The 24,466-nt window shown below is 52.5% G+C and overlaps 1 protein-coding gene across 1 annotated transcript in view; it reads right to left on the minus strand.

The window, feature by feature from the left end:
• ETFDH (electron transfer flavoprotein dehydrogenase) overlaps positions 1-24,466 on the minus strand; it is a 99,197-nt gene that overhangs the window by 31,519 nt on the left and 43,212 nt on the right. Inside the window, exons 6-11 of the mRNA XM_075347525.1 lie at positions 18,246-18,323; positions 17,652-17,798; positions 16,870-17,010; positions 16,608-16,751; positions 16,116-16,284; positions 15,561-15,743 (exon numbers count right to left, since the gene is read on the minus strand). Of these exons, the coding sequence (XP_075203640.1) occupies positions 15,561-15,743; positions 16,116-16,284; positions 16,608-16,751; positions 16,870-17,010; positions 17,652-17,798; positions 18,246-18,323 (862 nt within the window). The remainder of the gene's footprint in view (positions 1-15,560; positions 15,744-16,115; positions 16,285-16,607; positions 16,752-16,869; positions 17,011-17,651; positions 17,799-18,245; positions 18,324-24,466) is intronic.

Genomic DNA, 24,466 nt, shown 5'->3' on the forward strand with positions numbered 1-24,466 from the left:
AGCGGTTGTGTGACCACCAGATTCCCTGCCTGGGCCTCCCAGAGCTGTGGAGCTCGGTGTTGTCTCCCCTCTGAAGTTCTCCAGCGTCAGAAGTGCTGATAGGAATGGCTGCCAGCGTTCTGAGAGGAGGAGGGAGCCGTGGGCGTGCCTCAGAAAGTGCGGGAATCTGGTGCCCCGCAGTGCTCAGTGAGGGGGGAGGAGGATACCTCAGTATGCTCCAGCCCTCACCGCTGACATGCAGTCTAGCGTCCCGCCCTCACCCCTGACTGGCAGGCCCGTGGGCGGGAGTTTGCGATACTAGGCCGCAAAAGCCGGGGACTAAATTTATTAGCGCGGCCGGCAAACAAGCGCGGTCGGCGCGGTAGTCCCGGCGACGCAAAACACCCGGCAGGTGCTGCAGCGTCCGTTACACAGGCGCTCTATGCGCCGTCCCCAAGGGGACACAGAGTACCTCAGAGGAGCAGGGCCTGTCCCTGACAATACCCGGTCTCCTGTCCAGCAGATTCCCCCAGGGGCTGCGGAGGGAGCACGGTCCCATGCATGGTGACCGGTTAGGATCCCACTTCACCCAGAGCCCCTAAGGGATGGGGAAGGAAAACAGCATGTGGCTCCAGCCTTTGTACCCGCAATGGGTACCTCAACCTTAACAGCACCGCCGACCAGAGTGGGGTGAGAAGGGAGCATGCCGGGGGCCCTGTTATGGGCCCTCTTTTCTTCCATCCGATATAGTCAGCAGCTGCTGCTAAATTGTGGAGCTTGCGTGCATGTGTGCCTCCTTCAACACAAAGCATAAAAACTGAGGAGCCCGTGATGCACGGGGGGGTGTATAGGCAGAGGGGAGGGGTTTACACTTTTAAGTGTAATACTTTGTGTGGCCTCCGGAGGCAGAAGCTATACACCCCAATTGTCTGGGTCTCCCAATGGAGCGACAAAGAAGAAGGGAATTTTGTTACTTACCGTAAATTCCTTTTCTTCTAGCTCCAATTGGGAGACCCAGACGATTGGGTGTATAGCTACTGCCTCCGGAGGCCACACAAAGTATTACACTAAAAAGTGTAAGGCCCCTCCCCTTCTGCATATACACCCCCCGTGGGATCACGGGCTGCTTCAGTTTTAGTGCAAAAGCAAGAAGGAGGAAAGCCAATAATTGGTTAAACAATTCAATCCGAAGGAACATCGGAGAACTGAAACCATTCAACATGAACAACATGTGTACCCGAACAACCAAAAATCCCGAAGGAACAGGGGCGGGTGCTGGGTCTCCCAATTGGAGCTAGAAGAAAAGGAATTTACGGTAAGTAACAAAATTCCCTTCTTCTTCGGCGCTCCATTGGGAGACCCAGACGATTGGGACGTCCAAAAGCAGTCCCTGGGTGGGTAAATTAATACCTCAAGTTTGGACTGTAAAAACAGCCCTTCCCTACATGGAGGCAACCGCCGCCTGCAGGACTCTTCTACTTAGGCTGGCATCCGCCTAAGCGTAGGCATGCACCTGATAACGCTTGGTGAAGGTGTGCAGACTCGCCCAGGTAGCCGCCTGGCACACCTGCTGAGCCGTAGCCTGGTGCCATAATGTCCAGGACGCACCCACGGCTCTGGTAGAATGGGCCTTCAGCCCTGATGGAACCGGAAGCCCAGCAAAAACGGTAGGCTTCAAGAATTGGTTCCTTGATCCATCGAGCCAGGGTGGATTTGGAAGCCTGCGATCCTTTGCGCTGACCAGCGACAAGTACAAAGAGTGCATCCGAGCGGCGCAGGGGCGCCGTGCGGGAAATGTAGATTCTGAGTGCTCTCATCAGATCCAACAAATGCAAATCCAATTCATATCGATGAACTGGATGAGGACAAAAGGAAGGTAAGGAGATATCCTGATTGTGATGAAAAGGGGATACCACCTTAGGGAGAAACCCCGGAATCAGGCGCAGCACTACCTTGTCTTGGTGAAACACCAGGAAGGGAGCTTTGGATGACCGCGCTGCTAGCTCGGACACTCTCTGAAAAGACGTGACCGCTACCAAAAAGGCCACTTTCTGTGAAAGTCGAGAAAGTGAAACATCCCTCAGAGGCTCAACGGGCGGCTCCTGGAGAGCAATTAGTACCCTGTTCAGATCCCATGGGTCTAACGGCCTCTTGTACGGAGGGACAATGTGACAAACCCCCTGCAGGAACGTGCGTACCTGAGGAAGTCGTACTATGCGCTTCTGAAAGAATACAGACAGCGCTGGGACTCGTCCGTTAAGGGAGCCAAGCGACAAACCTTTTCCCAAACCAGATTGCAGGAAGGAAGGAAAGAAGGGAATTTTGTTACTTACCGTAAATTCCTTTTCTTCTAGCTCCTATTGGGAGACCCAGACGATTGGGTGTATAGCACTGCCTCCGGAGGCCACACAAAGCAATTACACTAAAAAGTGTAAGTCCCCTCCCCTTCTGGCTATACACCCCCAGTGGGATCACTGGCTCACCAGTTTTAGTGCAAAAGCAAGAAGGAGGAAAGCCAATAACTGGTTTAAACAAATTCACTCCGAAGTAACCTCGGAGAACTGAAAACCGTTCAACATGAACAACATGTGTACCCGAAAAACAACCAAAAATCCCGAAGGACAACAGGGCGGGTGCTGGGTCTCCCAATAGGAGCTAGAAGAAAAGGAATTTACGGTAAGTAACAAAATTCCCTTCTTCTTCGGCGCTCCATTGGGAGACCCAGACGATTGGGACGTCCAAAAGGTGTCCCTGGGTGGGTAAAGAATACCTCATGTTAGAGCTGCAAGGCAGCCCTCCCCTATATGGAGGCAACTGCCGCCTGCAGGACTCTTCTACCTAGGCTGGCGTCCGCCGAAGCGTAGGTATGCACCTGATAATGTTTGGTGAAAGTGTGCAGACTCGACCAGGTAGCTGCCTGGCACACCTGTTGAGCCGTAGCCTGGTGTCGCAATGCCCAGGACGCACCCACGGCTCTGGTAGAATGGGCCTTCAGCCCTGATGGAACCGGAAGCCCAGCAGAACGGTAGGCTTCAAGAATTGGTTCTTTGATCCATCGAGCCAGGGTGGCTTTGGAAGCCTGCGACCCTTTGCGCTTGCCAGCGACAAGGACAAAGAGTGCATCCGAGCGGCGCAGGGGCGCCGTGCGGGAAATGTAGATTCTGAGTGCTCTCACCAGATCTAACAAATGTAAATCCTTCTCATACCGATGAACTGCATGAGGACAAAACGAAGGCAAAGAGATATCCTGATAAAGATGAAAAGAGGATACCACCTTCGGGAGAAACTCCTGAATGGGGCGCAGCACTACCTTGTCCTGGTGGAAGACCAGGAAGGGAGCCTTGGATGACAGCGCTGCTAGCTCAGACACTCTCCGAAGAGATGTGATCGCTACCAGAAAAACCACTTTCTGTGATAGTCTAGAAAGTGAAACCTCCCTCAGAGGCTCGAAGGGCGGCTTCTGGAGGGCAACTAGTACCCTGTTCAGATCCCATGGATCTAACGGCCGCTTGTACGGGGGTACGATATGGCAAACCCCCTGTAGGAACGTGCGCACCTTAGGAAGGCGTGCCAAACGCCTCTGAAAAAAGACGGATAGCGCCGAGACCTGACCTTTAAGGGAGCCGAGCGACAAACCTTTTTCTAACCCAGATTGCAGGAAAGAAAGAAAGGTAGACAATGCAAATGGCCAGGGAGACACTCCCTGAGCAGAGCACCAGGATAAGAATATCCCCCACGTTCTGTGGTAGATCTTAGCGGACGTGGGCTTCCTAGCCTGTCTCATGGTGGCAACGACCCCTTGGGATAATCCTGAAGACGCTAGGATCCAGGACTCAATGGCCACACAGTCAGGTTCAGGGCCGCAGAATTCCGATGGAAAAACGGCCCTTGGGACAGTAAGTCTGGTCGGTCTGGTAGTGCCCACGGTTGGCCGACCGTGAGCTGCCACAGATCCGGATACCACGCCCTCCTCGGCCAGTCTGGAGCGACGAGTATGACGCGGCTGCAATCGGATCTGATCTTGCGTAGCACTCTGGGCAAGAGTGCCAGAGGTGGAAACACATAAGGGAGCCGGAACTGCGACCAATCTTGCACTAGGGCGTCTGCCGCCAGCGCTCTTTGATCGCGAGACCGTGCCATGAAGGTTGGGACCTTGTTGTTGTGCCGGGACGCCATGAGGTCGACGTCCGGCCTTCCCCATCGGCGACAGATTTCCTGAAACGCGTCTGGGTGAAGGGACCATTCCCCTGCGTCCATGCCCTGGCGACTGAGGAAGTCTGCTTCCCAGTTTTCTACGCCGGGGATGTGAACTGCGGATATGGTGGAGGCCGTGGCTTCCACCCACATCAGAATCCGCCGGACTTCCTGGAAGGCTTGCCGACTGCGTGTCCCCCCTTGGTGGTTGATGTATGCCACCGCTGTGGAGTTGTCCGACTGAATTCGGATCTGCCTTCCTTCCAGCCACTGCTGGAAGGCTAGTAGGGCAAGATACACTGCTCTGATTTCCAGAACATTGATCTGAAGGGTGAACTCCTGCTGAGTCCGCGTACCCTGAGCCCTGTGGTGGAGAAAAACTGCTCCCCACCCTGACAGACTCGCGTCTGTCGTGACCACCGCCCAAGACGGTGGTAGGAAGGATCTTCCCTGTGATAATGAGGTGGGAAGAAGCCACCACTGCAGAGAGTCCTTGGCCGTCTGGGAAAGGGAGACTTTCCTGTCCAGGGATTTTGACTTCCCGTCCCATTGGCGGAGAATGTCCAATTGAAGTGGGCGCAGATGAAACTGCGCAAACGGAACCGCCTCCATTGCCGCCACCATCTTCCCGAGGAAGTGCATGAGGCGTCTTAAGGAGTGCGACTGATCTTGAAGGAGAGCCTGCACCCCAGTCTGTAGAGACCGCTGCTTGTCCAGCGGAAGCTTCACTATCGCTGAGAGAGTATGAAACTCCATGCCAAGATACGTTAGTGACTGGGTCGGTGACAGATTTGACTTTGAGAAGTTGATGATCCACCCGAACGTCTGGAGAGTCTCCAGTGCAACAGTCAAGCTGAGTTGGCATGCCTCTTGAGAGGGTGCCTTGACCAGTAGATCGTCCAAGTAAGGGATCACAGAGTGTCCCTGAGAGTGCAAGACTGCTACCACTGCCGCCATGATCTTGGTGAACACCCGTGGGGCTGTCGCGAGACCAAATGGCAGAGCTACGAACTGAAGATGGTCGTCTCCTATCACGAAGCGTAGAAAGCGTTGGTGCTCTGTAGCAATCGGCACGTGGAGATAAGCATCCTTGATGTCTATTGATGCTAGGAAATCTCCTTGAGACATTGAGGCAATGACTGAGCGGAGGGATTCCATCCGGAACCGCCTGGCGTTCACATGCTTGTTGAGCAGTTTTAGGTCCAGAACAGGACGGAATGAGCCGTCCTTTTTTGGCACCACAAGAGATTGGAGTAAAAACCTTGACCTTGTTCCTGAAGAGGAACAGGGACCACCACTCCATCTGCTCTTAGAGAACTCACCGCCTGCAGAAGGGCATCTGCTCGGTCGGGATGTGGGGAAGTTCTGAAGAACCGAGGCGGAGGACGAGAACTGAATTCTATCCTGTGCCCGTGAGACAAAATGTCTGTTACCCACCGGTCTTTGACCTGTGGCAGCCAAATGTCGCAAAAGCGGGAGAGCCTGCCACCGACCGAGGATGCGGAGGGAGGCGGCCGAAAGTCATGAGGCAGCCGCCTGGAAGCGGTACCTCCGGTTGCTTTCTTGGGGCGTGAGTGAGCCCGCCAGGAATCAGAGCTCCTTTGCTCTTTCTGAGTCCCTTTGGACGAGGAGAATTGGGGCTTGCCCGAGCCTCGAAAGGACCGAAACTTTGACTGCCACTTCCTCTGTGGAGGTTTGCTTGATCTGGGCTGGGGTAAGGAGGAGTCCTTACCTTTGGACTGTTTAATGATTTCCGCCAATTGCTCACCAAACAGTCCGTCTCCAGATAATGGCAAGCTGGTTAAACATTTTTTAGAAGCAGAATCTGCTTTCCATTCCTTTAACCACAAGGCCCTGCGCAAAACTACAGAGTTGGCGGATGCCATTGAGGTACGGCTCGTAGAGTCCAGTACCGCATTGATAGCGTAGGTCGCAAACGCAGACATTTGCGTAGTTAGGGACGCCACTTGCGGCACTGCTGGACGTATGAGAGAGTCCACCTGTGCCAGACCAGCTGAAATAGCTTGGAGCGCCCACACGGCCGCGAATGCTGGAGCAAACGACGCGCCGATAGCTTCATAGACAGATTTCAACCAAAGGTCCATCTGTCTGTCATTGGCATCTTTAAGTGAAGCCCCATCCTCCACTGCAACTATGGATCTAGCTGCAAGCCTGGATATTGGAGGGTCCACTTTTGGACACTGGGTCCAGCGTTTGACCACGTCAGGGGGAAAAGGATAACGTGTATCCTTAAGGCGTTTAGAAAAACGCTTGTCCGGATAAGTATTGTGTTTCTGGATGGATTCTCTGAAGTCAGAGTGGTCCAGAAAAGTACTCAATTTACGCTTGGGATACAGGAAATGGAATTTCTCCTGCTGTGCAGCTGCCTCCTCTGCAGAAGGGGCTGGGGGAGAAATATCCAACAGCCTATTGATGGCCGCTATAAGGTCGTTTACCATAGCGTCACCATCTGGCGTATCCAAATTGAGTGCGGCGTCAGGACAAGACTCCTGATCACCCACCTCTGAACCATCATATAGGGACCCTTCTCGCTGAGACCCTGATCCGCGTGATGACGTGGAGGGTCTCTCCCAGCGAGCTCGCTTAGGCGGACTGGGACTGTCATCGGAGTCAGAGCCCTCAGCCTGTGATGCCTGGGACCCCCTTGAAGTACGGATTAGTTCCAACTGAGGGGGACCGGGGAACATAGACACAGCAGTGTCTATGGTCTGAGCAACTGGCCTGGACTGCAAGGTCTCCAGGATTTTTGTCATAGTCACAGACATTTTATCAGCAAAGACTGCAAATTCTGTCCCCGTCACCGGGGCAGGGTTCACAGGCGTCTCTGCCTGGGCTACCACCACAATAGGCTCTGGCTGACGAAGTGCCACTGGGACTGAATATTGCACACAATGAGAGTCGTTGGAGCCTGCTGGTAGATTAGCCCCACATGCTGTACAAGCCGTGTATACAGCCCGTGCCTTGGCACCCTTGCGTTTTGCGGATGACATGCTGTTGTCTCCTCAAAGCAATATAGGGTGTACAGCCAAGAAGCGACCTTACAGTGCAGTATATAAATATATCTGGTACAGCGAAAAATATAACACTGTGGCACTAGTGGGGCCGCAAGTATGTGCTGCTTACCGCCCGCTTAGCGCGGGTGTGTGGTCGCCAGAAACCCCTAGCCTGGGTCCCCCAGGGCCTGCGTCCGTTCTCCAGCCAGACTGCATGTGTATAATGGCTGCCGGCGTCCTGGGGAGCTGCAAGCCTGGGGGCGGGCCTAGGGCGTGCACAGAGAAAAAGCGCGAAGCCTGTGTCCTACTGTGCTCAGTGAGAGGGCTGGAGCATGTAAATCGTGCTCCAGCCCTCGGCGCTGCCGATTGAACAACGTCTCTCCCCTACCCTGATTGACAGGGTGGGGGGCGTTAACGAAGCGGAGCTAGGCCGCAGAAGACCGGGGACTAAAGTTAGAAGCGCCGCCGCCGTAAAAGCGCGGTCGGCGCGTCCCCGGCGCACTACAAGTCGCAGCTGCGCCGCCGCTCCAGGGGCGGTCGGCGCGGCGATCCACACACATAAAGTCCCCCAGTAATCTGCGGGGACTATAAGCCCAGCGCACAGCGCTACAGTCCCCGGCGCACTAGCACACCCAGCAAGCCTGGGGTGTGCGTGGCCTGCCATACGGGGACACAGAGTACCTGAAAGTTGCAGGGCCTTGTCCCTGAACGGCACTCCCGCTCCACATCCAGCAGGTTCTATGGGTCTGTGGATGGAGCCCGGCCTCAGGGCTTGGTGGCCGGTAAGATCCCACTTCCTCAGAGCCCCTCAGGGGGATGGGGAAGGAAAACAGCATGTGGGCTCCAGCCTCCGTACCCGCAATGGGTACCTCAACCTTACAAACCACAAGTGGGGTAAGAAGGGAGCATGCTGGGGGCCCCATATGGGCCCTCTTTTCTTCCATCCGATATAGTCAGCAGCTACTGCTGACTAAACAGTGGAGCTATGCGTGGATGTCTGACCTCCTTCGCACAAAGCAGAAAACTGGTGAGCCAGTGATCCCACTGGGGGTGTATAGCCAGAAGGGGAGGGGCCTTACACTTTTTAGTGTAATTGCTTTGTGTGGCCTCCGGAGGCAGTGCTATACACCCAATCGTCTGGGTCTCCCAATGGAGCGCCGAAGAAAGTAGGCAATGCAAATGTCCAGGGAGACACTCCCTGAGCAGAGCCCTAAGATAAGAATATCTTCCACGTCTTGTGGTAGATCTTGGCAGACGTCGGCTTCCTAGCCCGTCTCATGGTGACAATGACGTCTTGAGATAATCCTGAAGACGCTAGGATCCAGGACTCAATGGCCACACAGTCAGGTTCAGGGCTGTAGAATTCAGATGGAAAAAACGGCCCTTGGGACAGTAAGTCTGGCCGGTCTGGTAGTGCCCACGGTCGGCCGACCGTGAGATGCCACAGATGCAGGTACCACGACCTCCTCGGCCAGTCTGGGGCGACGAGGATGGCGCGGCGGCAATCGGAGCTGATCTTGCGTAGCCCTCTGGGCAACAGTGCCAGAGAGGGAAACACATAGGGTAGCTGGAACTGCGACCAATCCTGAACTAAGGCGCCTGCCGCCAGAGCTCTTTGATCGTGAGACCGCGCCATGAAAATCGGGCCCTTGTTGTTGTGCCGAGACGCCAGTAGGTCGACGTCCGGCCTCCCCCAGCGGCTACAGATTTCTTGAACCCGTCCGGGTGCAGAGACCATTCCCCTGCGTCCATGCCCTGGCGACTGAGGAAGTCTGCTTCCCAGTTTTCTACGCCCGGGATGTGAACTGCGGATATGGTGTATGCTCTGTCTTCCACCCACATCAGAATCCGCCGGACTTCCTGGGAGGCTTGCCGACTGCGTGTTCCGCCTTGGTGGTTGATGTATGCCACCGCTGCGAAATTGTCCGACTGAATTCGGATCTGTTTGCCTTCCAGCCTCTGCTGGAAGGTTTGCAGGACAAGATACCCTGCCCAGATTTCCAGAACATTGATCTGAAGGGTGGACTCCTCTGAAGAGAGTCCTTGCCCGTCTGAGAAAGGGGTACGTTCCTGTCTAGGGACGTCGACTTCCCATCCCATTGGCGAAGAATGTCCTATAGAAGTGTACGCAGATGAAACTGCGCGAAAGGGACTGCCTCTGCATGAGGCGTCTTAAGGGGTGTGACTGGCCTTGAAGGAGAGACTGCACCCCCGTCTGTAGTGAACGCTGTATGTTCAGCGTGAGCTGCACTATCGCTGAGAGAGTGTGAAGCTCCATGCCAAGATATGTCAGCGATTGGGTCGGTGTCAGATTTAACTTTGAAAAGTTTATGATCCACCCGAAACTCTGGAGAGTCTCCAGCGCCACGTTCAGGCTGTGTTGGCATGCCTCTTGAGAGGGTGCCTTGACAAGTAGATCGTCCAAGTAAGGGATCACAGAGTGACCCTGATAGTGCAGGACTACTCCCACTGCTGCCATGAACTGGTGAAAAGCCGTGGGGCTGTCGCCAGACCGAAGGGCAGGGCTACGAACTGAAGATGCTCGTCTTCAATAACGAAAACGTAGCCAACACCGGTGCTCTGGAGCAAGCGGCACGTGGAGATAAGCATCCTGATGTCTATTGACGCTAGGAAATCTCCTTGAGACATTGAGGCAATGACGGAGCGGAGGGATTTCATCCGGAAGCGCCTGGTTTTCAAGTGCTTGTTGAGCAGGTTTAGGTCCAAAACGGAACGGAAAAAGCCGTCGTCTTTTGGTACCACAACCAGATTGGAGTAAAAACCGTATCTTGTTCCTGAGGAGGAACAGGGATTACCACTCCTTCTGTCTGCGGAAGAGCATCTGCTCGGTCGGGAGGTGAGGAAGTTCTGAAGATCTAGTCGGAGGACGAGAACAGAACTCTATCCTGTATCAACCACTGAGGACTCTCTGTTCTTTTAAACAATTTTTTTATCTCTACTGGCTAACACGGTACAAAGATATATTTTACTTGTATCCTGTACACGTGAGACAAAATGTCTCTCACCCACCGGTCTTTGACCTGTGGCAGCTAAATGTCGCCAAAGCGGGAGAGTCTGCCACCGACCGCGGATGCGGAGAGAGAGGGCTGAACGTCATGAGGAAACCGCCTTGGTAGCGGTTCCTCCGGCTGCCTTCCTTGGGCGTGATTGAGCCTGTCAGGAATCTGCGCCTCTCTGAGCCTTTTGAGTCCTTTTGGACGAGGACAATTGGGACCTGCCCGAGCCTGGGAAGGACCGAAACCTCGACTGTCCCTTCCTCTGTTGTGTTGTTTGATCTGGGCTGGTGTAAGGAAGAGTCCTTACCCTTGGACTGTTTAATGATTTCATCCAATCGCTCACCAAACAGTCTGTCACCAGATAATGGCAAACTGGCTAAGCACTTTTTTGGAAGCAGAATCTGCTTTCCATTCCCTCAACCACAAGGCTCAGCGTAAAACCACGGAGTCGGCGGACGCCACTGACGTACGGCTCGTAGTGCAGGACAGCATTAATAGCGTAAGTCGCAATGCAGACATTGCGAGGTTAAGGACGCCATCTGTGGCACAGATGTACATGTGACAGTGTCCACGTGCGCAAGACCAGCTGAAATAGCTTGGAATGCCCATACGGCTGCGAATGCCGGAGCAACCGACACGCCGATAGCTTCATAGACAGAGTTCAACCAGAGGACCATCTGTCTGTCCATGGCATCTTTAAGTGAAGTCCCATCTTCCACTGCAACTATGGATCTAGCCGCAAGCCTGGAGATTGGGGGATCCACCTTTGGACACTGTGTCCAGCGCTTGACCACGTCAGGGAGAAAAAAGGATATACGATTGGAGAACGCTTATCTGGATAAGTGTGGTGTTTCCGGATTGCTTCTCTGAAGTCAGAGTGGCCAGAAAAGTACTCAAAATACGCTTGAGATACTGAAAAGGGATTTCTCCTGCTGTGAAGCTGACTCCTCCACCGGAGGAGCTGAGGGAGAAATATCCAACATTCCCTTGATGGACGCTAGGAGATCATTCACTATGGCGTCACCATCCGGAGTATCCGGATTGAGAGCGGTCTCAGGATCAGAGTCCTGATCAGCTACGTCTGCCTCATCATTGAAGCCGAGTGCCGCTCCCAGCGAGCTCGCTTAGACTGTCTGGGACTGTCGTCCGTGTCAGAGCCTGCGCCCTGGGATGCATGGGACCCCCCCCGGAGCACTGATTTGTTCCAAATGAGGGCGGCCAGGGAGCATTGTATCAACATTGCCCATGGTCCGTCTGGACTGCAAAGTCTCTAAGATGTTAGTCACAGTCACAGACAATCTATCAGCCGAAACTGCAACTCCGTCCCTGTCCCTGGACAGGGTTCACAGGTGGTTCCTTTGGCCACCTCTAGCAGAGACCCCGGCTGACCAAGTGCTACAGGGGAGCATTGCACACAATGGGGACAGTGGAACCTGCCGTGTGGAACAGTATCACATGCAGTACAAGCAGCATAGAAAGCCTGTGCCTTGGCACCCTTTCTTGTTTGCTGCTGTTGTCTAGCCATCTAGAAGCATCAGCCAAGAATAGCGACCGTACAGTGCAATGTATAGCATACAAGCAGAAAGTACAAATGAACACTTCAGCACATGCAGTACAAGCAGCATAGAAAGCCTGTGCCTTAGCACCCTTGCTTTTTTGCTGCTGTTGTCCAGCCATCTAGGAGTATATAGCCAAGAATAGCGACCGTACAGTGCAGTGTATAGCATACCAGCATAAAGTACAAATGAACACTTCAGCACATGCATTACAAGCAGCCTAGAAAGCCTGTGCCTTAGCACCCTTGCTTTTTGCTGCTGTAGTCTAGCCATCTAGGCATAAAGTACAAATGGCATTAGTGGGGTCAGCACTTCAGGTGCTGCTTACCGCCCGCACAAAGGCGGGTGTGTGGTCGCTCGAATCCTGTGACTGGTTGCCCAGAGCTTGTCTCCCTTCTCCAGCCCAGACGGCGTGCAGGAATGGCTGCCGGCGTCTTGTGAAGAGGGGCGGGCCGTGGGCGTGCCCCAGACAAGAGCGGGAAACTGGCGTCCCACTGTGTCCAGTGAAGGGGGCTGGAGAATGCAAAGCAGACTCCAGCTCTCGGCGCTGACTTTCTGTACAGCGTCCCGCCCCTCCCCTGACTGGCAGGGCTGGGGGCGGGAACGAAGCGAAAACTAGGCCGCAAAGCCGGGGACTCGAGTAATAAGCGCGGCCGTCCTATGTGCACGGCCAGCGCGGAAGTCCCCGGCGCACCACAAGTCCCAGCCGCGCCACAGTGTAAAACACCCCGCAGCGGCCGGCGCGGCAGTTTCTAACACATAAATTCACTCAGCTAAGCTGCAGTGAATAATAGCACAAGCGCTCCGCGCTGTTGTCCCCGGCGCACTAGCACTCCCAGCAATGCTGGTGTGTGTGTGCGCGATGTGTACGGGGACACAGAGTACCTTAATGTAGCAGGGCCCTGTCCCTGACGATACCCAGCTCCATATCCAGCAGGATCTCCGGGTCTGTGGATGGAGCCCGGTCTCAGTGCCTGGAGACCGGTAAGATCCCACTTCACCCAGAGCCCCGAGGGGGGATGGGGAAGGAAAACAGCATGTGGGCTCCAGCCTCCGTACCCGCAATGGGTACCTCAACCTTAACAAACACCGCCGACAAAAGTGGGGTGAGAAGGGAGCATGCTGGGGGCCCTAGTATGGGCCCTCTTTTCTTCCATCCGACATAGTCAGCAGCTGCTGCTGACTAAAACAGTGGAGCTATGCGTGGATGTCTGACCTCCTTCGCACAAAGCATAAAACTGAAGCAGCCCGTGATCCCACGGGGGGTGTATATGCAGAAGGGGAGGGGCCTTACACTTTTTAGTGTAATACTTTGTGTGGCCTCCGGAGGCAGTAGCTATACACCCAATCGTCTGGGTCTCCCAATGGAGCGCCGAAGAAATGTTATTTTAGGCTCAATTTTTTAATTTGTACAGGGGTAACAGGATAAAATGGACTGCAAAATTTGTTGAGCAATTTGTTCTGACTACGCCGATACCTCATATGTGGCAGAAAACCACTGTTTGGGCGCACGGCAGAGCTCCAGAGGGAAGAAGCGTCATTTGACTTTTTAAATGGAAAATTAGCTGGAATCGTTAGCCGCACCATGTTGCGTTTGGAGATCCCACTGATGTGTCCAAACAGTGGAGCCCCCCCACATGTGACCCCATGTTGGAAACTAGACCCCCCCCCATACAAAGAAATATTAGTTTGGCAAAATAAAAAATACAGACGTCAGTAAAAACATGAAAATATAACATACATATATACACACACACACACACACACACACCCACACACACCCACACACACACACACATAATATTATATATATTATATATATATTATATATATTACACACATATATGCGCCTGCAACTGACACTAAGGCAAGCGCCACATGTGAGAGCAGTGCACAAATCTCGCATCGCATCACCCGACACAGCCGCACACTCCTGTCTGGAAGAGAGCGACCGTGCCGGATGATGCGGTGTGAGACTTGTGCATCGCTCTCACGTGTGGCACTGGGCTGACCCTTACAATATTCAGTAAAAAATACTGCAGTTGACGATTACTACAGTATAATGTTACTGTTCCCAAACTAAGTTTATTTGTATTTCTTAGTTTACAGAAAAAAAATCAGAACGAACGCACGGATGTGCTGCAAAAGGGGGGGGGGGACTAGGTGGGATGGACAAAAAGATGTCTAGAGGATAGAAGAGGGCGCGGCGGATGGAGGAGTGGCGGAGGATGGGTGAGGGCACAACGGATGCAGGACTGGCGGAGGAAGGGGGGAGAGGGGAAGGGTGGAAGGGGAGTGGGAGGTGAGATTGGGGATAGCTACCTTACAGAATGGATCTAGGCAGCAGGATTGCAGCAGATCCGGGAGGGGGAGAGGGGGCAGAGGATTAAGGGGATGGGAGAGAGCAGGCAGATCAGGGAGGGGGCAGAGGCAGATGGGGAGAGTGCAGTGGCTGATGGGGGAGTGGAGCGGCAGATGCAGGGGCGGCGCAACGGCGGATACAAGGAGGCAGCAGAAAGCAGCGGCGCCAGATGCAGGGGGGGCGCAGCGTGAGGAGAGCAGCGGCGTATGATGCCCCCATGCATCTGACGCCGCTGCTCTCCTCCCGCTGCGCCACCCCCTGCATCTGACGCCGCTGCTCTCTTTTTGCTGAGTAGCGGCTTCACATGCAGGGGCGCAGCGGGAGAGCAGGGGCAAAGCAGATGGAGGAGGGCAGCGGTGGATCGGGGGCTGTGACTCACAGATGGGCACCCGCAGGGATCGCTCTCCTCAGATTCCACGGAGGGAGAAGCTAAGGAGAGCGATCTCCTACAGCGAGCTCACCCGGTCCCAGATGCACGGTGCTTGGAGAGATCGGTCACAAGGCCGATCTCTCCAATCAGAGCTGGGGGCGGGTGCAGTAAAGTTCACCGAGCTCCAGCCAATGGCCAGTGCTGCAGCTGCACTGACATAGCTAGAATTTAAATGCTTCAGCCATTTTCAATGGCTGAAACATTACACTGGCTGTGATTGGCTGACGAACGCCGCTCAGCCAATCACAGCCTCCGTAGGTCCGGGAAGGAGACACCACCCCTCCTGAGGTCAGGTACAAGTCCTCTCCTTCCCGAATGTACAGGTTTTGAAAACCAATCGCGGTGCCTGGGGCCGCGATTTCGCCATGACGGATGTATCTGTCATGGGTCTTTAAGTACCAGGGCACTATGACGGCTAGATCCGTCAAAGGTCGTGAAGGGGTTAAAGGGGTTGCCCAATTTTGGAATGAAGGTCTGCAGTCACTTTATGACCGGCTTCTGTCTCCCAGCCTTCGGACAACCGCAGCACTCACTTCCTGTTAATTAGTTAAGCGTCCGAAGGCGTGGAGACAGAAATCGGTGGTGATTGGCCGCAGGGCTCCCATATCAAAATGTCACGTGAGCCCCGGCAAAGCAAATTCTGACACCGCTGGAACTGCACCGACACTTGAGTTGGGTATAGGCTTTTTTATTTTTTATAGGGGCACACATGAGGAATGAGAAGGGTTTTTCCAAGTAGTGGACAACTCCTTTAAGGCCATCTCATGACTAATGTGATGTACAGACGTGTGTTCTCAAGTGATTTTCAGAGTCTGGAGAGTAGAGTCTGGTCAGTTGCCTTATAAAAGATTTTCTGAATGCACACATATACATATGACCTATCCCTGAGAACTTGGAAGAACTGTGAGGATTAGCAGACTTATGTGTACATTTGCCTTACGTTACCCCAGTTTGATTTATCGCTTAATGTGTACAGTGATTAATAAACGGCTTAGTTCTCACAGGTACCTTTATGCTTTAATGTCCAAGGCTCCATTCCCCTTAGTATCCAGTAGAAAATCCCAGTGTATATCATGCCACCGTACAATCCCAGAAATCCATGGCAGGAAGGTCTAATGTTCCTCACACTATAAAGCTCTTTCCATACCCAGGATTTTTTTAAATTTTCTTCATAATCTGTGACCTGAAGTCCTACAAACCCAATACAAAAAGAAATAATTAATTTAAAACAAAAATACATTAACACTAGAATTGGGCAGATCGATTTGCGAGAATCTGGCCACTGACGGGAGGCTCATGAATCTCTCAGGATCCCTGGCATGGCTTTTGATTAGACTGGCTTGCCACAATGATAATGTTGCGCCAAACCGGGCAATCAAAAGTCATGCCAGGGATTCTGTAAGTTCACAATACTTTCCACAGACATACTGTATGAGACCTCATTCACTTCAGCTGGGAAGAAAAAAAAAAAAAAAAAAGCTTTCATGGTTGTAAAAATTCATTTCTGAGGCTATTTAAAGTTTTCTACACGTGGTGAACACAAACATACAATGTACTATATACCTTGTGTACTTGACTGAAGGTTTTCATCTGTTAGCTGTTTAAAGATGGAGTCTGCGGCCATCATACCACTTTTCATTGCTGTGTGAGTCCCTTTAATCTTTGGTACATTCAAGAAGCCTGGGCTGCACCCAACCAACACACCGCCAGGGAATGTGAGCTTAGGCAAGGACTGAAAAAAGAAAATTTTACCAGGGAGTAGAAAGACGCTTCCTTACACTAAATACAAATTCTCAGAATACTTCTCAAACTCCAGTCCCCAAAGCCCCCAACAGATCATGTTTTCCATAGTATTGCACAGTTGAGAAAACCTCTGATAATTTCTGATGCATTAATAATTTCATCACTTCTGCAATAAGGAAATCCTGAAAACATGGGGTGTTGGGGCAATGAGCACTGGAAAACACTGATCACAAATATATGTCTAGGATACAGTATTGAACTTTGCACAAGCGCAGTGAACATTGAATTAGCATGGTGTAGGAGGCACGGTACCTGAAAACCACCTTCATTCAGAGCACGTGCTCCATAAGCAATTCTTTCTCCACCTTCCAGAGTCGGGGACACACAAGAGTGATGTTTCCACCTCTGAAACTCTCTGAATGGGTTTATGTACGGATTCTGATAATCTAAACCAACCTGGAACAAAACAAGTACAAAGCCAAATGAATCTATGTAAATGCAACTTCAGATGGGTGCCATTGACCATGGTGGTCAATTAGGTGGCATCACATCTCTGGCCAAGCCTTACACTTACCACGAAACCAAGAGCCACAAGTGGTTCTCCCTCATTGAGGTGATAAAGGAATGAGCCACCATAAGTGTGTCTATCCAATGGCCAGCCAACAGTGTGTTCTACAAGACCTGGCTGCCATTTCTTCTCATCAATAAGCCATACCTGGGTGAAAAAAAAAAGCAAATATATGTAAATCCTTCCACACCACAGAAATCTAATAATACCCAATAAAACATGAGAGCAATAATCTAAAAATAAGACAGACTGAAAAAAACCCCTCTGGATCATGCAGGGTTTTCTATTGGACATGAAATGCTTTCACTATATGGATAGGGCAATGACAGTATTTTGTCTCATCCTAGAAAATAAATCCAACTATGCTAATCGCACTCTGATCTGTGTGAGAGACGATTTTCTCAGATGTGGAAAAGATAAAAAAAAAAAAAAAAAAAAAATTCTACATTTTCTCAATTCTTTCAGTTCGTGAATATCGGACTGCACTCAGATTTCATCCGAGTATGGTCCGATTATTTTCATGGACCCATTAACTTGTGAGATCCAATTACTGATGCAAATTGAGCATGCTAAGAGGTTTTCCTTGGACAGACTTGGCCTGAGGAATGAAAATCGGACGTGTGCACAGCCCCTAGAAAAACGTTGGTTGAGTACAATCCGCTGTTTTGTCGGATCGCAATCAGAACGAAAATACAGTGGTGTGACCCCAGCGTAACAGGGATGATTTCCCTGTACCATATAGTAACTGACATATGTAATCATACAGAGCAGACACCCCAAATACGTACCTCCTTTAGTCCTATTCCATAGGTTTGTGGTTCGCAGTTCTCTCTAAGATTAAATGTCTTGTACAACTGTTTGGCGAGGTGTCCATGGCAGCCCTCACCAAAGATGGTCACCTTGGCATGCAGTTCCAGCCCGCGCTCAAATGTAGCCTATGGGAATGAAGTAGAAGTGGCAAGTGAAGTCATTTTTTTGAATGGCCACACAGAATACAGTAAACTTGACAAAACTTTTACTGCCATGTAGTCATTAAGAAAAATAACAGGAGCATTCATTACTGTTAATCAAATTTTAAATTAAAGCATACTTGGCCAGTTATAGGGTTACCCTGTGGGCAGATACAGAATGCATACTTTCCTTAATGGACATGCCCTTGATTAAGCCCCATTTCCAGAATGTGGGTTTCAGTGCCTGGGCTCAGTCATTATCATGTCAGCGTCAAACAATAGGAAACTTTCGGAATTTCAGCTTTTTCCCCAGGATATGTCATTGGCATCTCTTCTGGAAGTCTTTGTAGTCTCCCTTTTTTCCGATAGAGTTTGCACTTAGGTCTTCAATATAAAACATGTGTTAAATTGTAGGTTTTTTTCCAATGTTACCTTCGGAGAGCCATCTTTGTGAATGCCAACATCATTTGTTGCTATTCCTTTAACACTGCCATCTTCATGGAAAAGCACCTTGAGAGATAAATTTGTATATGTTATCTAGAGATCTGTACAGTATAAAGCACTAACCATAGAAGAAGGGAATTTTGTTACTTACCGTAAATTCCTTTTCTTCTAGCTCTTATTGGGAGACCCAGACGATTGGGGTATAGCTACTGCCCTCCGGAGGCCACACAAAGCACTACACTAAAAAGTGCAAGGCCCCTCCCCTTCTGGCTATACCCCCCCGTGGTATCACGGGTTCTCCAGTTTTAGTGCCAAAGCAAGAAGGAGGAAGCCAATAACTGGTTTAAACAAATTAACTCCGAATAACGTCGGAGAACTGAAAAACCGTTCAACATGAACAACATGTGTACCCGCAAACAACAAAAAAATCCCGAAGGACAACAGGGCGGGTGCTGGGTCTCCCAATAAGAGCTAGAAGAAAAGGAATTTACGGTAAGTAACAAAATTCCCTTCTTCTTCAGCGCTCTATTGGGAGACCCAGACGATTGGGACGTCCAAAAGCTGTCCCTGGGTGGGTAAAGAGATACCTCATGTTAGAGCTGCAAAACAGCCCTCCCCTACGGGGGTGTCACTGCCGCCTGCAGGACTCTTCTACCTAAGCTGGCATCCGCCGAAGCATAGGTATGCACCTGATAATGCTTGGTGAAAGTGTGCAGACTCTACCAGGTAGCTGCCTGGCACACTTGTTGAGCCGAAGCCTGGTGTCGTAATGCCCAGGACGCACCCACGGCTCTGGTTGAGTGGGCTTTTAGCCCTGAAGGAACCGGAAGCCCCGCAGAACGGTAAGCCTCTAGAATTGGTTCTTTGATCCATCGAGCCAGGGTGGCTTTAGAAGCCTGCAACCCCTTGCGCGGACCAGCGACAAGGACAAAAAGTGCATCGGAACGGCGCATGGGCGCCGTGCGGGAAATGTAGATTCTGAGTGCTCTCACCAGATCTAGCAAACGTAAGTCCTTTTCATACCGGTGAACCGGATGAGGACAAAAGGAAGGCAAGGATATATCCTGATTAAGATGAAACGAGGATACGACCTTAGGGAGAAACTCCGGAATGGGGCGCAGCACTACCTTGTCCTGGTGGAACACCAGGAAGGGAGCCTTGGATGACAGAGCTGCCAGCTCCGACACTCGCCGAAGCGATGTGATCGCAACAAGAAACGCCACTTTCTGTGACAGGCGAGAAAAGGAAACTTCCTTCAGAGGCTCGAAAGGCGGCTTCTGGAGAGCAACTAGTACCCTGTTCAGATCCCATGGATCTAACGGCCGCCTGTACGGGGGCACAATATGACAGACCCCCTGCAGGAACGTGCGCACCTTAGGAAGACGTGCTAGACGCTTCTGAAAAAACACGGATAGTGCCGAGACTTGCCCTTTAAGGGAGCTGAGCGACAAGCCCTTTTCCAACCCCGATTGCAGGAAGGAAAGAAAGGTAGGCAATGCAAATGGCCAAGGGGATACTCTCTGTGCAGAGCACCAGGATAAGAAAATCTTCCACGTTCTGTGGTAGATCTTAGCAGACGTTGACTTCCTAGCTTGTCTCATTGTGGCTACGACTCCTTGAGATAATCCTGCGGACGCTAGGATCCAGGACTCAATGGCCACACAGTCAGGTTCAGGGCCGCAGAATTCTGATGGAAAAACGGCCCTTGTGACAGTAAGTCTGGTCGGTCTGGCAGTGACCACGGTCGACCGACCGTGAGATGCCACAGATCCGGATACCACGATCTCCTCGGCCAGTCTGGGGCGACGAGTATGACGCGGCTGCAATCGGATCTGATCTTGCGTAACACTCTGGGCAAGAGTGCCAGAGGTGGGAAGACGTATGGGAGCCGGAACTGCGACCAATCTTGAACTAATGCGTCTGCCGCCAGAGCTCTTTGATCGCGCGACCTCGCCATGAATGCCGGGACCTTGTTGTTGTGCCGGGACGCCATTAGGTCGACGTCCGGCACTCCCCATCGGCGACAGATTTCCTGAAACACGTCCGGGTGAAGGGACCACTCCCCTGCGTCCATGCCCTGGCGACTGAGGAAGTCTGCTTCCCAATTTTCTACGCCTGGGATGTGAACCGCGGATATGGTGGAGGCTGTGTCCTCCACCCACATTAGAATGCGCCGGACTTCCTGGAATGCTTGCCGACTGCGCGTCCCTCCTTGGTGATTGATGTATGCCACCGCTGTGGAGTTGTCCGACTGGATTCGGATCTGCTTTCCTTCCAGCCACTGTTGGAAGGCCAGTAGGGCAAGATACACTGCCCTGATTTCCAGAACATTGATCTGAAGGGTGGACTCCTGCGGAGTCCACGTCCCCTGGGCCCTGTGGTGGAGAAACACTGCTCCCCACCCTGACAGACTCGCATCTGTCGTGACCACTGCCCAGGATGGGGGCAGGAAGGATCTTCCCTGAGACAATGAGGTGGGAAGGAGCCACCATTGTAGAGAGTCCTTGGCCGTCTGGGAGAGAGAGACTTTCCTGTCCAGGGACGTTGACTTCCCGTCCCATTGGCGGAGAATGTCCCATTGAAGTGGGCGCAGATGAAACTGCGCAAAGGGAACTGCTTCCATGGCTGCCACCATCTTCCCGAGGAAGTGCATGAGGCGCCGTAAGGGGTGCGACTGGCCTTGAAGGAGGGATTGCACCCCTGTCTGTAGGGACCGCTGCTTGTTCAGCGGAAGCTTCACTCTCGCTGCTCGAGTATGAAACTCCATGCCAAGATACGTTAGCGACTGTGACGGTGACAGATTCGACTTTGGAAAGTTGATGATCCATCCGAACGTCTGTAGAGTCTCCAGCGTAGCATGTAGACTGAGTTGGCATGCCTCTTGAGAGGGTGCCTTGACAAGTAGATCGTCTAGGTAAGGGATCACCGAGTGTCCCTGAGAGTGCAAGACTGCTACCACCGCCGCCATGACCTTGGTGAAGACCCGGGGGGCTGTCGCCAGACCGAATGGCAGAGCTACGAACTGAAGATGGTCGTTTCCTATCACAAAACGTAGAAAACGTTGATGTTCTGTAGCAATTGGCACGTGGAGATAAGCATCTTTGATGTCTATTGAGGCAAGGAAGTCTCCTTGAGACATTGAGGCAACGACAGAGCGGAGGGTTTCCATCCGGAACCGTCTGGCGTGCACATGTTTGTTGAGCAGCTTTAGATCCAGAACAGGACGGAACGAGCCGTCCTTTTTTGGAACCACAAAGAGATTGGAGTGAAACCCTCGCCCTTGTTCCTGAGGCGGTACAGGAACCACTACTCCTTCCGCTCTTAGGGAGTCCACCGCCTGCAGCAGGGCATCTGCTCGGCCTGGATGTGGGGAGGTTCTGAAGAACCGAGCTGGAGGACGAGAACTGAACTCAATTCTGTACCCGCGAGACAAAATGTTTGTCACCCACCGGTCTTTGACCTGTGACGTCCAAATGTCGGAAAAGCGGGAGAGCCTGCCCCCAACCGGAGATGCGGAGGGGGGGGGCTGGAAGTCATGAGGTAGCCGCTTTGGAAGCGGTTCCTCCATTTGCTTTCTTGGGGCGTGCGTGAGCCCGCCAGGAATCTGAGACTCTTTGCGTCCTCTGAGTCCCTTTGGACGAGGAGAATTGTGTCTTGCCCGAACCTCGAAAGGACTGAAACCTCTGCTGCCATTTTTTCTGCTGAGGTTTGCTTGATCTGGGCTGAGGTAAGGAAGAGTCTTTACCCTTGGACTGTTTAATGATGTCAGCCAATGGCTCGCCAAACAGTCTATCTCTAGATAAAGGCAAGCTGGTTAAACATTTTTTGGAACCAGCATCTGCTTTCCAGTCCTTTAACCACAAGGCTCTGCGCAAAACTACCGAATTGGCGGACGCCATTGAGGTGCGGCTGGTAGATTCTAGGACCGCATTGATAGCGTAAGACGCAAACGCAGACATCTGCGAGGTAAGGGACGCCACTTGCGGCGCCGCTGGATGTATGATAGCATCCACTTTTGCTAAACCAGCTGAAATAGCTTGGAGTGCCCATACGGCTGCGAATGCTGGAGCAAACGACGCGCCGATAGCTTCATAGACAGATTTTAACCAAAGGTCCATCTGTCTGTCATTGGCATCCTTAAGTGAAGCGCCATCCTCCACTGCAACTATGGATCTAGCTGCAAGTTTGGAAATCGGGGGGTCTACTTTTGGACACTGGGTCCAGCGCTTGACCACATCAGGGGGGAAAGGAAAACGTGTATCCTTAGAACGTTTAGAGAAACGCCTTTCAGGATGAGCGTCGTGTTTCTGGATTGATTCCCTGAAGTCAGAGTGATCCAAGAAGGCACTCAATTTACGCTTGGGATAGAGGAAACGAAACTTCTCCTGCTCTGCAGCTGCCTCCTCTGCAGAAGGAGCTGGGGGAGAAATATCCAACAGTCTATTGATGGCTGAGATAAGATCGTTTACCATGGCGTCCCCATCCGGGGTATCCAGATTGAGAGGGGTTCCAGGATAAGACTCCTGATCACTCTCTTCAGACGCATCACAGGGCGACTGATTGCGCTGAGACCCTGAGCAGTGTGATGACGTTGAGGGTCTTTCCCAGCGAGCTCGCTTAGGGTGGCTGGGGCTATCATCTGAGTCATAATACTCAGCCTGGGAAGCCGGGGACCCCCTTGCAGTCTGGACTAATTCCAACTGAGGGGGATTAGAGGACAGAGACCTCGCCGTGTCCATAGACTGAGCCCCAGACATGGATTGCAAAGTTTCAAGGATCTTTGCCATAGTCACAGACATTCCATCAGCAAAAACTGCAAAGTCTGTCCCTGACACCGGGGCAGGACTTACAAGCGTCTCAGCCTGGGTCACTACCCCTCCGGACTCCGGCTGGCGAAGCAGCACCGGATCTGAGCATTGCACACAATGGGGGTCTTTGGAACCTGCTGGTAGAGCAGCCCCACATGCAGCACACGCAGTGTACACAGCCCTAGCCTTGGCAGCCTTGCGTTTTGTGGATGACATGTTGCTGCCTCCTCAGAGCGATCTGGGGTCTAGCCAGGAAGCGACCTCACAGTGCAAGAAATAACTAAATATATATATCTGGTGACACAGTACACCAATACACACTGAGGCACTAGAGGGGCCAGCTGAAAAGCCGCTTACCGCCCGCTTAAGAGCGGGTGTGTGTTCTCCAAAAGCCCCCTAGTCCAGGTCTCCCAGAGCCTTGCGTCCTTCCTCCAGCCAGACTGCATGTAATGGCTGCCGGCGTCCTGGGAGAGGAGGGGGGGCGGGCCCTGGGCGTTCCTGACTAAGAGCGGGAAGCCTGCTTCCCTCTGTGCCTAGTGAGAGGGCTGGAGCATGTAAATCAGGCTCCAGCCCTCGTCGCTGCTGCGAAACAGCGTCTCTCCCCTACCCTGATTGACAGGGTGGGGGCGGGAACGAAGCGGAGCTAGGCCGCAAAAGCCGGGGACTGGATTTATAAACGCCGCCGCCGTAAAAGCGCGGTCGGCGTGTCCCCGGCGCACCACAAGTCACAGCAGCGCCGCCCGGTCCAGTGGGGGTCGGCGCTGCGTTCCCACAACACCAAGTCCCCCAGTAAACTGTAGGAACACTAACTCCAACGTTACGGTCCCCGGCGCACTACAACACCCAGCCAGCCCGGAGTGTGTCTGTGCCTGCCGGGGACACAGAGTACCTGTATGATGCAGGGCCATGTCCCTGATTGTACTCCTGCTCCGTATCCATCAGGTTCAACTGGGTCTGTGGATGGAGCCCGGCGTCAGAGCTTAGAGGCCGGCAGGATCCCACTTCCACAGAGCCCTACAAGGGGATGTGGAAGGAAAACAGCATGTGGGGCTCCAGCCCCTGTACCAGCAATAGGTACCTCAACCTTACAACACCATCCACGGGTGAGAAGGGAGCATGCTGGGGGCCCTATATGGGCCCTCTTTTCTTCCATCCGAAATAGTCAGCAGCTACTGCTGACTAAAATCTGTGGAGCTATGCGTGGATGTCTGACCTCCTTCGCACAAAGCTTGAAAACTGGAGAACCCGTGATACCACGGGGGGGTATAGCCAGAAGGGGAGGGGCCTTGCACTTTTTAGTGTAGTGCTTTGTGTGGCCTCCGGAGGGCAGTAGCTATACCCCAATCGTCTGGGTCTCCCAATAGAGCGCTGAAGAAATGCTCAGGTACAAGGAGCGTAGAA

This window comes from Anomaloglossus baeobatrachus, chromosome 1 (genome assembly GCF_048569485.1).
Source record: "Anomaloglossus baeobatrachus isolate aAnoBae1 chromosome 1, aAnoBae1.hap1, whole genome shotgun sequence".
Lineage (NCBI taxonomy): Eukaryota > Metazoa > Chordata > Amphibia > Anura > Aromobatidae > Anomaloglossus > Anomaloglossus baeobatrachus.